General features: G+C 43.1%; 1 protein-coding gene across 2 annotated transcripts in view; it reads right to left on the bottom strand.

The window, feature by feature from the left end:
• Nucleotides 1–1,676: 1,676 nt before the first annotated feature.
• Nucleotides 1,677–21,806, bottom strand: part of RNF181 (ring finger protein 181) — a 33,513-nt gene continuing 13,383 nt past the window's right edge. For both annotated transcript variants that reach the window (XM_073653718.1, XM_073653719.1), the window contains exons 3-6: nt 12,178–12,311; nt 5,587–5,702; nt 2,684–2,758; nt 1,677–1,996 (exon numbers count right to left, since the gene is read on the bottom strand). In XM_073653718.1, coding sequence (XP_073509819.1) covers nt 1,937–1,996; nt 2,684–2,758; nt 5,587–5,702; nt 12,178–12,311 — 385 coding nt within the window. In that variant the 3' untranslated portion in view covers nt 1,677–1,936. The remainder of the gene's footprint in view (nt 1,997–2,683; nt 2,759–5,586; nt 5,703–12,177; nt 12,312–21,806) is intronic.

Below are 21,806 nucleotides of genomic sequence, written 5' to 3'. Positions count from 1 at the left end.
CATAGTTTTGATGCCTTCAGTGTGAATGTACAATTTTCATAGTCATGAAAATACAGAAAAATCTTTAAATGAGAAAGTGTGTCCAAACTTTTGGTCTGTACTGTATAGCTGAATTTGTATTAAAAGCAAGAAATGGAAATCTTGCAATTTTAACTCTGACCACTGGGGCTTTTTTTAGACTCCCAAGTTCCTGTACTTTCAGCAGACTCCTTATCATCAGAGGCAGGGTTACAATGGCTGATAACGCACGATCTGCCATTCACAACAGGCGATGTCACAGCGGACTCTGCCCCTCTCCCTTCACAAGGACCTTTGCACACGCTCATTAAATGCTTCAATACAAAATATATGTGGTCAGCATCCTGTTCATTGTAGCTAATGTACATGTGTTGTTTCCTGAAACAGGAGATTAATCTAAAAAAAAAAAAGCCCCATTAGTCAGTGTAAGATTCCAAGATTTCCATTTCTTAATTTGAGATTAGACAAACCCAGAAAATATGGTCCTTCCTTCATCAGGCTGTAAGAGAAGGGTACTGAGTGCATGTTACAGAAAGTAACCAAAATAAGAAAACTATATGGGCCCTTGTGCATTAACGGACTGAAAATTCCTCCTGCTTTGGAGGTGGATGTGGCCCCGTACCTCCCGGGCCCGTGTTCGGCTGCACAGGTTGAAACAGTGGTATGTCCACCCCTGGATGGGTCATTGGTGACCAGCAGTCCTGACTGATCGAGTCTGAATAGGTCACATACCCTTTTAAAGGGAGTATGTCAGCCAAAGTGATAGTATAAGCTGGTAATGGACAGTGCTGTCAGTGAGGGAGGTGGGAACATGCAAAACCAGTGGGAGGAGCAGCGCTTTGGGCCTCTTGGCAACACCCAGGGTGCACCGAGCACTTTAATTAGCATCTTTCATTAAAGCCTCATTCAGACATCCATTTTTCTCACGAGAGAAACAGATTATTCTGATTGAGAATGTGGTCTGTTTTTTTTTCATACGTGAATAAAAAAAAAAAAAAAAAAAAACCTCTAACTTCTCCATTCTGACAGTCAGTGAAAATAGGACTGCACTCAGATGTCATCAGAGTATGGTCCAATTTTTTTTCACGGACCCACTTACTTGCATTGCCGATTTTGATCCGATCCTCGAATCAAAAATCAGACATGTGGTTGGCCCCATAGACTATCAAAGGTACATGTGCTATCCGGGAAAAACACATAGCACTCGGATGTCTTTGAGTTTCTCGGGAACGGAGGCAGCGATTAGATGAGGTTTTTATAGGGACCATCTGCATACCCTACAAGGTTATGTGCTTAGTTTATATTGTCAGTTTGGGCCGACACACTCCCTTTTAAATATTAAAAGGTGGAAATGCTGTGACCAGTTGTTATGGCCAAGGAAGCCATTTATTTGTAGCGTCACATGAATAATGAATGGCCGTCCATGTAATATGCAGTTTGGCAGGAACTGCCAAAAGGAAGAGTCTTTCCATTCCATCCTAGCAGAAGGAAGACTGCACCAGTTATAGTGTTAGATTTTCAGTTATCAGCAACTAATTCTCTATTAATTTTCGTCAAAGCCTCTAATATCCTCCACCATGTTGGCAGCAGTTGTTACGTCAGTGAGGGGTCTTCATCAGCCAGCAGTGAATGATTACAAGCACTACATTTACAGTATAACTATTGCCAATCTTGATATTTTATATAAAAATCTATTGTGATAATTATAATTCTGTGCAATACAATGTTGAGATTTTGGAAATAAAAAAAATAAAATAGTAATTTCACAAGACTGACAATAATAAGGTATGACGTGCTCATATCTGGCCTCGAACCCAAAACACATCTGTGATCTTCCAATGGGAGCTGCAGCCTGGGGACCCAGCCCAGGTGCTCCGGTCATGTGTAAGACGCATTAGAAAAGTAGGATGAAGAGAGATCAGGTGTACATGGCTTCATGGAGATACTCCAGTCTGTGTTCTCTCTGCTGTCTTCTTGCCTGCAACAGTGATTGTCATATCTCAGAGCAGGATAACGGGAGAAAAATGACAACACATAAGAGCATCCTCTAAAGATACATTTACATACACAAAATTTCTGCTGTGAATGTTACATCAAATCTACCCTAAGATCTGCGAGCATTGCAAAGAGTAGAATCCACAGTAAAGGTCCACCGGATCAATTGACATGCTGCAGATTTAAAATCTGCATTGCCGGTCAATTTCCACAGTTTTGTTTTGTTTTTTTTTACTGATTAGTAGGAGTGAAATCTGCGCAAAAACATTGAAAGAATTGACATCCTGCAAGGAAAAAAAAAAATAAGCAATGTGGGCATGAGACTTCAGGGATCTTATTCACAATCACATTGCTAGTACAAGCAAATCATTCAGATTTTGTAACTAAACTGCACAGAAAAAAAAGGCGACAAAAAGCAACATATGCAAATACCCTTATGCTGCAGATTTTGCGCCTACAAATCCATACAGAAAATCTGCGGTGTGTCCTCTCCATGTGAACATACCCAATGGAAGTAAGATCCTAGAGGTGATAATATTCCTTCCATCTGCAGTCATACTTCCTTCCATCTTTCTCACATTTTTTGCTAACTTTCCAAATAAAAAAGTAGTAGTTGTGGCATCTCCCTCCCCGGCTGCTTATCTGTCCCCCCAGTTCCCATCCATTTTACCTTTTCTTGCTTGTATTCTTCATATTCGGGGCTGTCTGTCGGCAGCTCATCTCTGCACAGAGGGCAGGAATTTGTCTGCAGATAATGAAGAACTATCATTAGCCATGCATTATTATCAGTGCAGAGCTTCACGTAAGCAGAGACATCGGTGCTGCTGATGCATCTGTAGGATCTGGAGAAAAAAAAAAATGATCGCCAGGTCTCTTCCCAACATAACAGAGCTACTAGATCCTAGCAGACCTACAACCGTTTCCCCTGTAACTGGGGTTCCCATTTATATAAATACAAAATATTATACACATATATATATATACACATACATACATATATACACATATATATATATATATATATATACATACACACACACACCTTAGATCTCTTGGTGGGACAAATTATGTATAAAACATCTGCATAAAAAAAGTTACTCTCATAAAATCCATCTTCTTACATACATAACAAATTAGGGATACACTTGACTGTAAAAACCTTGAATTCATTCAAAAGGTTATTTGGTGTGAAATATGAGCACTACAAAAAAAACAAAAACTTTCTATACACACACATTTGTGTTGCAAGTAAGAATGACAGGAATCAAAGATAGAGATTATATATATATCTCTATCTCTGCTAAAAAGAAGAGGCAAAAACTAAAAAAAAAAAAATTTGCTGGTGATTAAGGGGAAACCCTTTTCCTTACGACTGCAGCCAGGTATAATATAGTTTGTAGATCCGTCTGGGGACCAAAGAAACAGACGAGACTAGTCTGGCGCTGCCCCCATCAGGCTCTTCCCAGTGATGCTGCAGGTGATTAACAGCTCAGTCCATGTACACACGAGGGAGTAAATGATCTATTACCTGCACTAGCCCTGGGAACAGCTGGACTAGTCCGGTATCTCCCTTTAGTCCCCGGCTAGGTCTCTAAAGTATATTTTCTCTGAAAGGCTGAAGCATTTTGGAGAAAAATATACCTGGCTGCAATCATGCAACCAAGCTCTAATTCATCCTGTCCATGGTTTTGGCAGCATAAATCAGATGACAATTTAAGCCTGGTCATTAAGGGGTTAAAAGGATATAGGCACCTTTTGATATGGAAAAATTGGATTTACAAAGGTAAGTGATTACATTTAGCTAAAGAAACTGCATTAAGTTTCAGTCTGCAATCTTCACTCATTTTCAGAGCTCAAGCTGCTGCTAGTTATAGATTTTCTCTGCAACTAGCTGTACATAACTTGTGCTGGATGTGAGGTCTGTGTGTCCAAAGTGCTGTCGCCCTCACTATATATCATATACTAGCATAGCTCCATTCCTGGAAAGATTTCCCCTTCTACAGCTCATAAATTATAATGCGCTTTCTTCTCTATCTACAGCCTGAGTGAGCTACCCTTCCTAATGACTTAGATGCTTTCCCCCCTCTCTGTCCTGCCATGTACATCCTCCTCTTGCTATCTAAGGAAGAAAGCAAGGGGAGCACAGAGCAGTCAGTGCCAGGAGCAGTGTTCTACCATTTTTGAAACAATTTACAGACCAGCTAGGTGAAGGACTTGGCATGAGAAAAATGGCAGGACAACTTTCTGGGCAAAAATGTCCTAGCAACTAAGTAACAATCATGATGCCTAATTCTTCCTAATTGCCAAGTGCAGTGATCATGGGAGTAAGTGGTCACCGATCACCGCTCAGAGTATAGCGGCTGTGACCATGACACACGTCGTGTATGCAAAGATCGCATTCTCGCTATACTGCATCACAACCGCATGAAAGAGAATTTGGTCATGTCGTCAGCTGCAAATTGCCAGAAATCCTTACAATCCTTGAATTACACAGTCATGGGAACATGCCGGTCTCAATGTGGTCACTTTCACATAGACAGCCCATTGCCTGACGCTTTATCTCCCTTGTGACAGTAAAACCCTTGCTTCTGGTTCCTCTGTAGATTCCATCTAATTACTGAATGACCTAACAGCAGGGCACGAACAAAGCAAAAAGTGGACAATCCCTTTAAGTGGAGAGAAGATTATCTCTTTGCAACATCCCCTAAACCTTTCATTTTGCCATTCAGTATATTAGGCTTTGTTCACACAGCATTTGAACAGAATGTTTGCTGCAAACTGCAGTCCGATTTTCACGGATTGACAGAATGGTGATCTATTTTTTTCTCCCATCTTCTCCACATCCGAGAAAAAAAGATTTTCTTGGATGAGAGAAAATATGGTGGTGTGACCCTAGCTTTTGTCTGACAGCCATCTCCCACGACTCGTCCATACACAGGAACCCCAGGCTGAGCGCTCCTGTGTTCTCTATGAGAAAGCTGCTGGCAGACTCTTCTGGCAGCGACTTATCTCCTGGAAAACAAAAGGATTGGCCATTAGACAAGCTGGATCCTTCTCTACCTCAACATCATCTATTGGGGAAGAATTGGGAGTCCTACATACGCATTGGACTGTCAGATATTGGTGGGCTCAGACGATTTTAGTCGAATGAGTATGGGAGCCTTTAGGAGAGCCAGCACCTCCACTCTTATCTCGAGCACACTCAGTCTTTTTGCTTCAAGGTGCTGTGAATTTATGATAATTTAATGATGTTTGAGGTTTCCCTGTGTCTATTTTTTTTTACCATACAAGAAAATATAGTAATCTAAGGGGTGAGATTTCTCCTTGTGGAGAGTGACATGCCAGGTCTGGCATGCCAGTATGAGGAGACCTAAATTCCTTGCATTCTTCTCTGGGAAATTTAAATATGCAAATTGTCTCTTCACAGAGGAAGAGAACATGAACTCTAGTGCCACCTATTGGACGTAGCAATCCTACAAATCATTATTGACCCTTTAACAAGCCTTGAAATATGACTTAAGGATAAAAGCCAAACCAGAATCTCAATTTTACAAAATACAGAAATGTCATTACCTTTCCAAGCCAGGGCAGTATGCAGGCGGAGTGGAAGAGGTGTTCGCAGGGGAGCTGCCGCACGGTTTCATCCTCCTCAAACTCCAGCAGACACACCGGACACTTCAGACCGGCATCTGTACAATATATAAACCAAGGACTTACACTACTTGGATGGGTGCAATGTTCTCAGAGATCCACTTTAAGGCCAGATTCACACTTGCGACTTCAGACGGACCCGGCTCCGGAACTTCTGACCCGAACTCCACTTCTTCATTAGCATATATGAGGCTGCCGAAGTCCGAACAGGAGACCTGCGTCACGGTCCAAGCAATGTGTGAATCTGGTATAGCCCTGGGGGAAGGGCTTCTGGGCCACAATTGTGGAATGAATATATATTTATTTCGATTTTATTTTTTTTGTACTCACTTGTTTTTGGTTTTTCTTTATGGCAAGAAAAATAGGGATTTCTAAATAAAACATGTGAAGATATTGTTTCAACCAATAAAAATGGACACAGAAGGATAAATAATGGAACTAAATACATGTCATGTCTGAAGACGGTTCCCGATTTTAGCTTTCCGGCACAAGTGTGTGTAACAACCATGAGTAGAAATGAAAGTGCAATGGGATATACTGTGTGATGCCAGGCGGTGTGGGTCACATCTTGTTGCTTAATTACCTTATTTTTGACATTGTGACAGATTTCAATTCCTTACCACATTACCAGATTTCATATAGGGAGTTTTTGATGTTACAGATTTTCTCTAGAATTTCTGCACCCATTAACTTCATTTGGTTTTCCTTTGCATGTGTTTTTATTGGTTTTTTTTTGATGCTGCAGTTTTTGCCTCTTGTTGGCGTGTCATATTTTAAACATAGCTGCTTTATTTTTGATACTTCCAGGTATTTGGCTTTTACAAAACCTAATACAGTGGGGAAAATAATAAGTATTTGATGCAAAATCAGCGGCAGTGTAAGTTTTCCCCACTTACAAAGAACACACTTCAACTATGAGAGACAGAATCTAACAATAAAAAACAGAAAATCACATTGTTTTAAATAATTAGTTTGAATTTTATTGCATGAAATAAATATTTGATATAACAGAAAAACAGAACTTAATATTTGGTGCAGAAACCTTTGTTTGCAATTACAGAGGTCAGACGTTTCCTGTAGTTCTTGACCAGCTTTGCACACACTGCAGCAGGGATTTTGGCCCACTCCTCCATACAGATCTTCTCCAGATCTTTCAGGTTTCGAGGCTGTCACTGGGTAACATTGAGTTTCAGCTCCCTCCAAAGATTTTCTATTGGGTTCAGGTCTGTAGACTGGCTAGGCTACTCCAGGACCTTGAAATGCTTTTTACAGAGTCACCCCTTAGTTGCCATGGCTGTGTGTTTTGGGTCACTGTCATGCTGGAAGACCCAGCCACGACCCATCTTCAATGCTCGTACTGAGGGAAGGAAGTTGCTGGCCAAATTCTCACAATACATGCCCCCATTCCTCCTCCCTTCTATACGGTGCAGTTGTCCTGTCCCCTTTTCAGAAAAGCACCCCCAAAGTATGATATTTCCCCCACCATGCTTCACGGTTGGGACGGTGTTCTTGGGGTTATACTCCTCCTTCTTTTTCCTCCAAACAAGGCGAGGGGAGTTGATACCAAAAAGTTCTATTTTGGTCTCATCTGACCACATGACCTTCTCCCATGCCTCCTCTGGATCATTCAGATGGTCATGGGCGAACTTCAAATAGGTCTGGATATGTGCTTCCGTGAGCAGGGGAACCTTGCATGCCCTGCTGGATTTTAATCCATGACAACATAGTGTGTTACTAACGGTAATGTTTGAGACTGTGGTCCCAGCTCTCTTCAGGTCATTGACCAGGTGTTCCCGTGTAGTTCTGGGCTGATTCCTGACCTTTCTTCAGAATCATCCTGATTCCTTACCCCACAAGGCAAGATCCTACATGGAGCCCAAGACCAAGGAAGATTGACAGTCATCTTGTGTTTCTTCCATTTTCTAATAATTGTGTCAACAGTTGTTGCCTTCTCACAAAGCTGCTTGCCTATTGTCCTGTAGTCCATCCCAGCCTTGTGCAGGTCTACAATTTTGTCCCTGGTGTCCTAGACAGCTATTTGGTCTTGGCCATGGTGGAGAGTTTGGAGTGCGATTGATTGTGTAGACAGGTGTCTTTTATACAGGTAACGAGTTCAAACAGGTACAGTTAATACAGGTAATGAGTGCAGAGTAGGAGGGCTTCTTAAAGAAAAACTAACAGGTCTGTGAGAGCCAGAATTCTTACTGGTTGGTAGGTGATCAAATACTTTTTTTAATGCAATAAATTGCAATTTTATTATTTAAAAATCATACAAAGTGATTTTCTGATTATTATTTTTAGATTCGGTCTCTCACAGGTGAAGTGTACCTACAATAAAAATTACAGACCTCTCCATTCTTTGTAGGTGGGAAAACTTGGAAAATCGGCTGTGTATCAAATACTTATTTTCCCCACTGTAGATCTAGTTTTTACCTGCATATTTTCATTTAATGCAATTCTATGGTGAAAATCCACAAATAAAACTCAGCGTACCCGCAAGAGAAATTGACATGTTGTGAATTTTAAAACACGCACCGCAGGTCAGTTTACACTGCGTTAAAAAAACAGCTCCATGGGCATGAGATTTCTATAAATCCCATCCACTTTGCTGGGACGCACAGAGAAAACACGTAATTTCAAAAACGGGGAACTTAACCTTAGCCTAGACAGAATTTATTTGTTTTACTCGACTCTATAGCACCATCATATTGTACAGTGCTTTACAGACATCATCATCGCTGTCCCCATTGGGGCTCACAATCTAGATTCCCTATCAATATGTCTTTGGAGTGTGGGAGGAAACCGGAGAACCTGGAGGAAACCCACGCAAACACGGGGAGAACATACAAACTCCTTGCAGATGTTGTCCTTGGTGGGATTTGTGCCCAGGACCCCAGAGCTGCAAAGCAACAGTGCTAACCACTGAGAAAAGAACAGATCCAAATCAGAGCGTGATCATTTCTTTAGATATCTTTGTGCCTCAGATGGTGATCAAGAATGGAGGTAACAGCCAACTCCGGAGTGGTTGCCACAAATGTATGCAGGGCAAGAACTGGCATGCATTTCTGTTTTAATTTATACCACCTTTGTGACGTAAATTGTGAAGAATTTGTCAAGCACAGCTAGTCCCGTCCCACCCAAGCTCAGCCCATTTTTTTAAAAGATGACAGAGCTTGCTGGCAGAACAAAAAAACAAAAGTTAAAACCTCCACTACTTCCGAGGTGTCTGTTTCGCCCCTGGTTAGCACATGAGGCTCCAACACAGCAAATATTTTATTTTAGCTGTGATATTCATCAATCACCTTCTGTCAGGCTGACTCCTATCCCTGATTCCTGACAGCCATGGCAGAACAGAACCAGTCAGATGCAACCTGTCCTGCTGCTTGTTTAAAGGGAATCTGTCACCAATCAGCACAGATCCGGCCAAGGTTACAAAAGAATTTCTGCATTTCTACACTTCTGTTTTTTTCAGTCAAGATGGGGTGCAGAGTGTACTTTAATGAGAAAAAAAATGAACTTTTTATAATTTACCAAATGGCTGCAATGAAACAAAGAGTGAAAAATTTAAAGGGGTCTGAATACTTTCCGTACCCACTGTAAGTGACACATTGCTGGAATCAGGGTCTTTGCCCAAACATCATGCTGCTTTCAGGGTTTTTTTTATTCAAGTGGTGCAAAAAAAAAATCAGAAATTTGAAAAAAAAAAAAATTGCTTGTGTCACCATTTACCGAGACCCGTAACGTTTTCATTTTGCAGTTGTACGAGAGCTTGTTTTCTTTTTGTGGCAACCTGATGCACATTTTAATTGATACTATTTTGGGATGGATATGATGTTTTGATCGCTTTTTATTTCACTTTGAGGAGTTGTGGTGACCCAAAAGAACACAATTCTGGGGTTTCGACTTTTATTCTCTTTACGGCGTTTACCGATCAGGTTAATTTTAGATTTTTCTAGCTCGGACTTATTTGGCTGCGGCAATACCATATATGTTATGTTTTACAATTTTTTAAGATCTGTATTTTAAATGGGGGGAAAAAAAGGGGGGGTGGAAGCGATTCAATTTTTTTTTTTTTTTTTTTTTTTTTTAACACCTTTCACTGGATTTGTTGCGTTTTTTTTCTTAACCGAGCTCCTCCACCATTGATTCTGGAACAGTTTCTATTTTTCTTTTGTGCCCCTCCATTCAAAAGTTATGCCCCCTGGGTAATAATGGGACAAATATTCCCCTTCAACCAACTGGGCGTATACAACAAAATGTCTCTGTGGGCGTCTGCCTTTCCTCCTCTGATGCTAGCCAATCAGAACACGGCCACGCCCATAGAGAAGTTCTGTGGTTTACACCCAGTTAGAAGAATGGAAAGTTTGCACCATTGTTACCAAGGGGAATAACTTTGGAACGAAGGGACACAGAAGAAAAAGAAACTGTTCCAGAATCAGTGAAACAGACAATTGGAGGAAAAACTCAGTTTAAATTCAAAATTCCATTAAAAAGGGTCTCCTTAATGTAAATTGTTATTCTAGGGCAGCACAGTGGCTCAGTGGTTAGCATTGCAGCCTTGCAGCACTGGGGTCCTGGGTTCAAATCCCACCAAGGACAACATCTGCAAGGAGTTTGTACTCTACTGTTCAAAAGTCTGGGGTTACCCAGGCAATTTTGTGTTTTCCATGAAAACTCATACTTTTAATCATTGCAAAATGATTAGAAAATATAGTCCAGACATTGACAAGGTTAGAAATAATGATTTTTATTTGAAAGAATAATTTTCTCCTTCAAACTTTGCTTTCGTCAAAGAATGCTCCCTTTGCAGCAATTACAGCATTGCAGACCTTTGGCATTCTAGCTGTTAATTTGCTGAGATAATCTTGAGAAATTTCCCCCCATGCTTCCTGAAGCCCCTCCCACAAGTTGGATTTGTTTGATGGGCACTTTTTGCGCATCATACAGTCAAGGTGCTCCCACAACAGCTCAATGGGGTTAAGATCTGGTGACTGCGCTGGCCACTCCATTACAGATAGAATACCAGCTGTCTGCTTCTTCCCTACATAGTTCATGCATAATTTGGAGGTGTGCTTTGGGTCACTGTCCTATTGTAGGATGAAATTGGCTCCAATCAAGCGCTGTTCACAGGGTATGGCATGTCATTGCAAAATGGAGTGATAGCCTTCTTATTCAAAATCCCATTTACCTTGCACAAATCTTCCACTTTACCAGCACCAAAGCAACCCCAGACCATCACATTACCTCCACCATGCTTGACAGATGGCGTCAGGCACTCTTCCAGCATCTTTTCAGTTCTGCGTCTCACAAATGTTCTTCTGTGTGATCCAAACACCTCAAACTTTGATTCGTCTGTCCATAAAACTTTTTTCCAATCGTCCTCTGTCCAATGTCTGTGTTCTTTTGCCCATATTAATCTTTTCCTTTTATTAGCCAGTCTCAGATATGGCTTTTTCTTTGCCCTGAAGGCCAGAATCCCGGAGTCACCTCTTCACTGTAGACGTTGACACTGGCGTTTTGCGTGTACTATTTAATGAAGCTGCCAGTTGAGGAGCTGTGAGGCGTCAATTTCTCAAACTAGAGACTCTAATGTACTTGTCTTGTTGCTCAGTTGTGCAGCGGGGCCTCCCACTTCTCTTTCTACTCTGGTTAGAGCCTGTTTGTGCTCTCCTCTGAAGGGAGTAGTACACACCGTTGTAGGAAATCTTCAGTTTCTTGGCAATTTCTCGCATGGAATAGCCTTCATTTCTAAGAACAAGAATAGACTGTCGAGTTTCACATGAAAGGTCTCTTTTTCTGGCCATCGAGAGTTTCATAGAATAAACAAATGTAATGCTCCAGATTCTCAACTAGCTCAAAGGAAGGTCAATTTTATAGCTTCTCAAATCAGCCAAACCATTTTCAGCTGGGCTAACATACTTGTGCAAGGGTTTTCTAGGGATTTCTAAACATCCATTATCCTTAGCAAACACAATGTACCATTAAAACACTGGAGTGGTGGTTGGTGGAAATGGGCCTCTATACACCTATGTAGATATTGCAATAAAAACAAGACGTTTGCAGCTAGAATAGTCATTTACCACATTAACAATGTATAGAGTGTTTCTGATTCATTTAATGTTAGCTTCATTGTAAAAAAAAAAAATGTCATTTTCTTTCAAAAAATAATGAAATTTCTAAATTACCCCAAACTTTTGAACTGTAGTGTTTATTCTCCCCATGTTTACGTGGGTTTCCCCCGGGTTCTCCGGTTTCCTTTCATACTAAAAAGACATACTGATAGGGAATGTAGATTGTGAGCCCCAATGGGGACCGTGCCCATAATGTTTGTATAGCGCTGTGGAATTAATGGAGCTATATAAGTGAGTAAAATAAATAAATTCAGCAAGATCTGCTAATTGTCAATAATATAAAAATTATGGTCATAAATAGGGACCTCCGTGTGCCACGGTCTAGTCCCCGTTGGTTCCTCGTTATTCGGATGTAATGTAGCTTCTGCCTTTTGCTTGTTACCTGCTTGCTTTGCTGTCACTGTCACTCTTGGCAAGTTTTCTACTACTTTTTTGGCAGCTGGCGGTGGAAGTCTATGGTCCCAGTCTGTTACATCCAGACCTCCAAGATCAATATCCATCCCACTGAGGAGACTCCTGGGAGGAAAGAAGATCGTAAAAGCTCAGCAAAAACATGACAACATCAACAGAAACCAGACCGGCTATTATCTACGGCCCTCACTGTCAACATTAGGCTTTGGGGAAGCTGGATGACGATGTCTATAGATGCTGGAAGAGGAGAAATAAAGATATAGATGAATGTTAGATGTCAATATCAAATGTTTAGGAACTTGACAACAGGGTACTGACATCAAAAGCCTTGTCTGCCCCTTGCCCCCTCCCCATCGCCTACATTCCAGTGTAATAACCTCCTGTGATGCTCAGCTGTGTACGATCAGGCCGAGGGGCTTTATTCTCCCTGCAGGGTAACAGCTCCCAGGATAGATCTTTGATTCATGCTGGAAGCACAGTACAGATTGGCAATGAAAATAAACTTTAACGCCTTTCTATAAACATACGACCAAAAGACTGAAAAATAAAAAAACCCTATCCTGAGTCAGCAAAAGGTGCAAGACAGCAATTTCCAAGAAAAATAAAGTCACATATTAGGAAAAAAGTGGCTTTATAGGGGGCTGCCCAGTTAGCCTAAAAAGTTACCAAAGTGAAAATGAGCGAAACCTACTAATATATGTGACTTTAGAAAGTCTCCCTGATCTCCGCACCAATCCTGGCTTCATTTAACACAGGAAAGATCTTCATCTTCCTCTCTTTGCTGGTAGTTTGTGAAGGGGTCTGGCTGACTCGATTCAAAAGCACCTACGACAGCCTCCCTTCTCGGTTTCTACATTTCAGCAAATGGAGATTGTAATTTGGTCAAGATTAATGGTATTCTCAATGCTGAGAAATATGGGCAGATACTTATCCATCATGCAATACCATCAAGGAGACATCTAAAATTGCTCAAAATGTATTCTTCAGCACGACAATTACCACTGACATACAGCCAGTCATTAAAGAGGTTGTCCACTACTTTTACATTAATGGCGTATCCTTAGGATAGATAATCAATGTCTGATCGGCCGATGTCTGACACCCGGCACCCCCACCAAATCGGCTGTTAGCGTTGTTGGCGGCCGCAAGTACTTACTTGCCGAGCTGGTGGTCTACTTATAGTGGCTACCGCAGGGTACTGCACATCCGCCTCCTATTCAAATCAATAGGAGGATGTGTAGTACCCTGCAGCAGCCACTACAAGTAGACCGCCAGCTCCGCAAGTAGGTACTTCCGGTCAGTGGTCGCCTACCCCGATAACAGCTGATTGGCGGGATTGCCGGGTGTCAGACAACGGCCGATCAGACATTGATGACCTATTGTAAGGATAGGCCATCAATGTAAAAGTAGTGGACAACCTCTTAAAGAACTACCTTCAGTATGAAGATGAACAAGAAGTCCTGAAAGTGATGATATGCTCCCCACAGAACCCTGATCTCAACATCATCCAGTCCATGTGTAATTGACATAAAGAGACAGAAGGATTTGGACAAGCCTCATACACAGAAGATCTGTGGTTAGTTCTCCAAGATGTTTGGAACAACCTCCGTGCTGGGTTCAAAGTGCAGGTTAACATTATTATAGAGCCATTTATTCCATGGCGCTTTATATGTGAAAAAGGGGGTATACATAGCAAAAACACAATAATCTTAACAAAACGAGTCAGCGACTGATACAGGAGAGGACCCTGCCCGCGAGGGCTCACAGTCTACAAGGAATGGGTGAGGATACAGTAGGTGAGGGTACAGCTGGTCGTGCAGCAATGTCGTGGAGCGATAGATTAACCCCATATCTGCAGGTTAACAGTGTTTTTTTTTTTCCATGTGACAGGTTCCCGGGATTTACCATATCCCCATAGACTTTAAAATAGCTGAGTCTGATCTGCAAAACGGATGAGAATAGGACACTCTGAGCCTCATGGAGCGGAGACACTGATTCATTTTTAAAAATGATGTGTATATGGCTCAATGAAACCCTACTACTAGTGTGTGGGCACAACGGATGTGTGAACGCAGTCTTATATAAATGTAAAATGTCGACGCACCACTTCAAACGAGTTGTATGAGAGTGGAAAGCATGACTGCCATCGCTCAGCCTAAGGACATGCCTGGTATGGCAGCTCAGCACCATCTACTTGTGCTACAATACCAGATGCTGGTATCATTTGTGGAAACATGCGACCTCGTGTTTCTAACCTGATATAATGGCCACAGATGGTTAAAGAAGCCGTCTACAAAGGCTAATCAGGTGATGTGTGTTATGGCTCACACACCGCACAGTGTGCAGAGGAAGGAAGGAGCTCCAGCTCCATGTAAACAATGTTACCGATCAGCGAGACTTACAGTAACAGGTCAAAGAGGAAGTGGCTTGGAATTTAAGAAATAGGAAAATCTCTAAGAATAACAATCAGTTTCTAATTAGCAAAAATGAAGATGGAGTTTATAAAGAGGAACATACAAGTCTATTACTTAGAAAAGCAGAAAATCCAATACGAGGAATCTGTCCAAACACACTGACAGTATCCCCTAGTGCTGCTGTCGGGGACTATGGCTGCACGCACGCACGCACGCACACACACACACTTCTTATACAGCACTGGGAAATCCAGCATAATTAGATGCAATTACGACTAGGGCATCATAATGTAAACTGATTATCTGCAAAGCTCCCCCTAGTGGTGACTGCAGGCTTCCAACTTTTTATTCTTTCCAAAATTCTAGTCTCCAGATAAATAATATGAAAATCCTATATTTGTTCATATGTACAATACTGTGCAAAAGTTTCAGGCAGGTATGGAAATAACGCTGCACAGCAAAAATGCTTTCAAAAATAGAAGTGCTAATAGTGTATTTTTATTTATTAATAAAATGCAAAAAAAATCTAAATCAAAAATTGGGTGTGACCACCCTTTGCTTTCAAAACGGCATCAACTCAACAATTCAGCCAAGTACATTTGCACACAATTTTTTAAGTAACTCGGCAGGGGGGGTTGTTTCAAACATCATGGAGAACTAACCACAGATCTGAGGATGTCGCTTGTGTAAATCCTTCTGTATCATGTAATTCTAGATAGATTAGATGATGTTGAGATCAGGGCTCTGTAGGGGCCATATCATAATTTCCAGGACTACATTCTTTTTTCATGTCCCAGGTCATACACCATGCCACAATATCAAGACACAAGGTAGTTATACTGCATCAGCAAGGTCTCTCTCAGGCAAAAATTTCAAAGCATTTTCGGTTTCAAGATGTGCTGTTCAAGCTCTTTTGAAGAAGCACCAAGAAATGGGCAACGTTGAGGACGGTAGACACGGTGGTCGGCCAAGAAAACTTAGTGCAGCAGATGAAAGACACATCATACATTGTAAAATGTTCAGCAGTGCCATCAGCTCAAAACTGTCAGCAACCAGTGGTACCCAGCTGCACCCATCTACTGTTTGTAAAAGTCTGTCCAGAAGCGGTCTTCATGGAAGAATTACAGCCAAGAAGCCATACCTTCAACATGTACACAAGGTCAAGTGACTCAACTATGACGAAAGCATACCAAGTAGTGATGAGAGAGCGTGTTCAGTTAACCCTTTTGGCGAGCATGCTTGGATGCTCGCCGAGTATCTTCAGCATGCTCAGGTGTTATGTTTGAGTCGCTCCGTGTGCATGATTTGGGAATGTTTGACAGCTTTAATACATGTGAGAAATGCCTAAAAACCAGGCATCCTTCACATGTATTAAAGCTGTCAAACAGTCGCAAATCATGCACATGGAGCGACTCAAACATAACACCCGAGCACGCTGAAGATACTCGGAAAACACCTGAGCATGCTCGCTCATCACTAATACCAAGTCAGCATGTGAAATATTTGGCTGTAATAGTTTGTTCCCCAAAGGGCTCAAGAGCGGTATAATGATAGTCTGCAGGAATGGAAGAATTGTAGAAAAATAGCATACCTTTGATAGAGAAACTAGGCCAAATGATTGAAATATGCACAGAAACATAGGAACTGGGGTGCAAAAAAAAATGGCACCAGGTGCTCTGGACAGAGGAGTCAAAATGTGAAATATTTATTTCTAACAGAAAGCAGTTTGGTTGTCGAAGGGCTGAAGAGCGGTACAATGAGTGTCTGCCAGAACAGTGAAACATGGTGGAAGTTGGGAATTTATCCAGGATTAATAGTGTCCTCAATGCTGAGAAATACAGGCAGATACTTTTCCACCATGCAACTATCCAGCATGGAGACGTCTGATTGGCTGTAAATATATCCTGCAACAGGACAACAATCCCAAACATACAGCCAATGTCATTAAAAACAAGGAGTCCTGGCAGTGATGATATAGCCCCACAGGGCTCTGATCTCAGCATCATCGAGTCTGTCTGGGATTACATGAAGAGACAGGAGGATTTGCAAAAGAGACATCCACAGATCTGTCGTTAGATCTCAAAAATATTTAGACCAACTTGCCCGTCGAGTTACTTTAAAAACTGTATGGGAGTACAAGTACCTGGAGTTATTTTGTTTTGAAGGCAAAGGGGCGGTCACACCGAATATAGATTGGATTTAGATTTCTCTTTTGATCATTCACTTTGCAGTTTGTTAATTGATAGTGTATATTATATGTGCTGTCCAGCCATCTTCATCAGGGCTTACAAATATCACCATGTCATACATATAATGTCTTAATTATGCTTATATTACGCCAACACAGTATGATGGTCCCCACAGCCCCCCATACAGTATGGTGGATCCTACATTGCACTGCAATACAAGTAAATGGGATACCACAACAAGTGACAAAAAGGGATACTGTTAGGTTGCTACTAAGGTCACTGTGTAGCCTTAGCATAATGGATATGTGGCACCCCTGCGGGGGATTACCACAGGATCCATAGGTGCAGGGAGAGATGTACACTTGGGCACACACAACACCTTCCACCCCAGGTCTGAGGGGAGGAGTCTGTTTCCAGGGAGACAGCAAAGCGGCAGTTGGTCTAGAGACTGATGAAGGAGGAGAGAGACAGAGAGCTGTTGGCTGAGGACCAGTTAAGCCCTGAACTAGGAAACAGGTCTGTGTTGTGAAGCGCCCTAGAGAGAGGGACGGAGGCTAGAAGGAGAGAGAAATAGATAAAACTATTATCCCTTTAGCTCATCCGGACACCGGAGTCCGAGATTGCTATTAGTTCAGGAATAGCATAGAAAACCAGGACAGATCAGGAGGATCTACTCCCCCTGAACAAGAAGGGGAAAGAGTTGCCTAATTTGACCAAGTATAGGACCAGGAGCCCAGAAAGAGAATTGGTAGCCCCAAGGAAAGGTCCTCATTGTCAGTTGTGGAGAAGGACCCCAAAGAAAGTAAAAGGTGGCAGGTTCAGCTTAAGGCAGGACTGATCCCAAGCAACGCACACATTGTTAGAGGAGGCCTCACAAATCTCCAGAGTGAATATCTCTACCTGCACCGAAAACCTGGTTACCCTCCTGAACTGTACCTGTTACCGGACATCAGTAAAAGAAAGAAAGGTACGGGAACAAAGACTTAATGTGTGTGTGTGCCTACTTTGACATTACTGCCTATAGCGTTCGTACAAGCCGTATGCCGATCACCTCAGCAACCATACACAGCGCTGGTAACCGATTTTACCAGTTACCACAGGAGGCGTCAGGACACAATTCTCCCATCATCCTCACCCCCATCCCTTTACTGACTGTCCAGGGCACGGAACCGGGAACCGACCAACCGTGATCCCCACACAAGTAACCCATCCATCCCGGTATCAGAGTACCCCTACCCCTGTCGACCCAATAAGTTTGTGTACTGTAAAACGGGCCGTCATTACTGCGTCATAGAGAAATTAAACTGCGTCACAGAGCGGAGAGAGTCGCGGCTAAAGGAGCGCGAGGATAGCCCCGCTGTTTTTTTTTTTTGTTTTGTTTTGTTATTTTTAGAGTCACCGGTTACTGAAGGAGTTAATCGTAGCGGCTGGCAACGGTTAACTAGGGGGGCACCGTCATGAGTGAAGCAAACAATATCCGAGACCTTGAGGGAGGGGATGCCCAAGACGCAGCAGCAGCCGGTTCCTCAGCTGGTGAAGGAGCCGCAGCATCTGGAGCGATGGCCCCGATAATGCCAATTGCCTTATGTACCGGGGGCCAAATGGTTACCGACGTATGAAGGTAAACCCGGTACCTTAGCAGCTTTCAAACGTAAAATGTGTGCGGTGCTGGACATGTATGCAATGACAGGAAAGCAGCGAGCCTCCTTTGTGCAGGGACAATTAATAGGTGCAGAGGAGCTAGAAGCTGAGACTTGGAGCGATGCGGATGGAGACTCTATAGAAAATGTGTTTGATAAGCTCAAAGCTGCTTTTGAAAAACGCACACAGTCTGAACTAAGGATGCTATTCTACCAATGCAAGCAGAGACCGCAAGATACCATCAGAGACTTAGCCCTATGTTTACAAGCGGCACTCCGGTCCATAAAACAGGTAGATCCAGCAAGTGTGCAAGACGAAGATAAATTGCTTGCAGAACAGTTTATGAATGGGTTGAGATCAGACTTTCACCGCCAGCAGGTGCACATGTCGGTCCTAGATCATCCAGATATGGATTTTAATACCTTAAAGGACCGTGCTATAACTGTACTACGAGACCCATTACCTGCAAAACCTGCAATCCCATCCTGGCAGGTTAATACCTCTCACATGAACTTAGAGCCTACCCCTAAAGACTCTGTAAAAGCGGTAGGACAAGCTGTCGTACCCAAATCTGCTGATGACCTACGTAATCAAGTGTTACAACTAACCAAAAACATGGACTACGTGCTAAAACTCTTGCAAGCCAGACCGGAGGCACAACCACCAAGCAAAATCCAATTAGCTGAATCCTCTGAGGACGTTCCATGGATGAGGAGAAAGCTCTTGTCGCCTGTGCAGGGGACCAATGCACCATTCCAACGCAGAGCCATGTCGCCCGTGGAGGGGGATCAACAAGTCGCCCGTTCAGGGGACCAACGCACCATTCCGACGCAGAGCCACCGACCACACAGATTCTTCAGGACAACCCGTTTGCCTTCGTTGCAACAAACCGGGCCACTTTGTAAGAAGATGTCGTTTAAACCCGAGATTCCTGGGTCCCAGGGCCAACCCCCAGGAATAAAACGGCAGGGCCCATATGACTGGCGTAGTCGGTATGTGGGAGGCCGCCCGTACCTCAACATTACGCTAGAAGGAATCCTCACATCAGCCCTATTGGACACTGGGTCACAAGTCACCACCATCCCACATATCCTTTACAAGCAATTTTGGTCTGATGCTGATCTTAGCCCCCCAGACTCTAGTCTTGTCATTTTAGCAGCTAATGGTCAACCACTGAATCAGGTGGGGTTTAGAGAAGTGACAATAAAGCTGGGGAGGGTGGAGTTGAGAGGCCAAGGGTTATGTGTGGTAGAAGATGACCCCAATAACAAATGTCCTTACATGGTGCTTGGTACTAATGTGATTGAAAACTGCCTTGAAGAAGTGATGCTTTTACTCCAACAGATTACAGAGACTGCTGACATTGGGCGGAGGAGAGTCCTTCAAAGAGAAATCCGTGCCTTAATTCACAAGCAACAGGTAAATCTGTCTGGGGGAAGGGGGGGGGGGAGATTGGCAGTGCGCGGGTAACAGACCTGTTTCCCATTGTATTACCACCAAACAGTGAAATGATGATATGGTGTCGAGCAGCTATGGGTATCAGAAGAAAGGAGTACCAGGCAATTGTAGAACCGGTATATTCAGAGCATAGACCTACACTGCTGACAGCTAGAGGGGTGGTGGATGTACGCAGGGGAAGAGTACCAATCCGTGTATGTTGAATTGTGGTGAGGAAGAAGTGAAACTACCCAGGTATGCTACTGTAGCAAAGCTGTACACTGTCAGTAATAACAACATACAGACACTAGAGCGCTTGCCCCCGTCAAGTCAGGCGGAGGACAGCAACCCCAAGGGACAGCTGGAGGAGTGGTGTCAGCAGTTGCACATAGGGACTGATGCCACTCCCGACCACCAGAAGCAAGGAGTTTACCGGGTAGTACAAGAGTTTAGCCAAGTATTCAGTAAGCATCCATTAGATTTTGGGAGGATAAAAGGGGTACGCCATCACATACCCACAGGAGATCATCCCCCGATTAAAGTGAGACATAGACCCATCCCACCAAACCACTACCAGTGTGCTAAAGAGATGCTGCAGGACATGAAGGAGAACGGGGTTATAAGAGATAGCTGTAGTCCCTGGGCTGCCCCCTTAGTTTTAGTCAGAAAAAAAGATGGTACTATGAGGATGTGTGTGGATTACAGGGAGGTCAATAAGATCACTCACAAAGATGCTTACCCGTTACCCCGGATAGAAGAGTCTCTTGCTGCATTAAAGACTGCTAAGTATTTCTCCACATTAGATCTCACTAGTGGGTATTGGCAAGTCTCCGTTGCAGAAGACCGGGAGAAAACAGCATTCACAACTCCAATGGGAATATGCGAATTCATTAGCATGCCATTTTGGTTATGCAATGCACCGGGGACGTTTCAGAGACTCATGGAGTGCTGCCTGGGACACCAGAATTTTGAGACGGTACTTTTATACCTGGATGACGTCATCGTGTATTCCAAAACCTATGAAGAACATCTGGAACACCTGGTAGAGGTATTTACAGCTCTAACAAAGTATGGAATGAAACTCAAACCATCTAAATGTTACCTGCTGAAGCCTAAAGTCCAATACCTAGGGCATGTGGTCAGCGCGGATGGCGTAGCACCAGATACGGAAAAAGTGACAGCTATCCAGGACTGGCAGAGGCCGACCACCATCAGAGAGGTACGTCAGTTCTTAGGCTTGGTTGGGTATTACAGAAGATTTATTAAGGGCTACACGAAGATGGCAGCGCCCCTACAAGATCTTCTGGTAGGCCAAGCTAAGAAGAGAAGGTCTTCAGAGCCGCCGTTGGAATGGGGAAAGAAACAAGAAGACTCCTTCCAACAAATGAAACAGGCCCTGACCGGTGAGGAAATCTTGGCGTACCCAGATTATAACCTACCATTTGTCCTCTACACGGATGCAAGTAATATAGGCCTGGGAGCAGTACTGTCCCAAATACAAGAAGGCAAGGAAACACCAAGGTTACTTACCGGTAGCCGGTTTTTCCTGAACCCACGACAGCACACCTTGAGAGAGGGATCCGCCCCACCAAGGACAGGAAACCGTCTGAAATAAAAGGGTGGTACCTCTCCCTCGCTTCAGTTGGATTACAGAGCATTGAGAGGACCTCCAGAAAAGGTTAGACACATAACCAACACGGGGGGGGGGGGGAAACTACGGGTGCTGTCATGGGTTCAGGAAAAACCGGCTACCGGTAAGTAACCTTGGGGTTTTCCCCTCACCCATGACAGCACACCTTGAGAGAATTTTGGAGAATATGAGCACCCTAGGGAGGGACCACCGCCTGAAGTACCCTTCTCCCAAAGGTAAGGTCAGAGGAGGATAGATCCAACCGATGCATGTAGTGCATGTAGAAGGT

The sequence above is a fragment of the Phyllobates terribilis genome, unplaced genomic scaffold, assembly GCF_046119375.1.
Source record: "Phyllobates terribilis strain yellow unplaced genomic scaffold, ASM4611937v1 Scaffold_11__3_contigs__length_659146591, whole genome shotgun sequence".
NCBI lineage: Eukaryota > Metazoa > Chordata > Amphibia > Anura > Dendrobatidae > Phyllobates > Phyllobates terribilis.
Note: the sequence above shows the minus strand (reverse complement) of the source record. Positions and strands in the feature narration are given on the sequence as shown.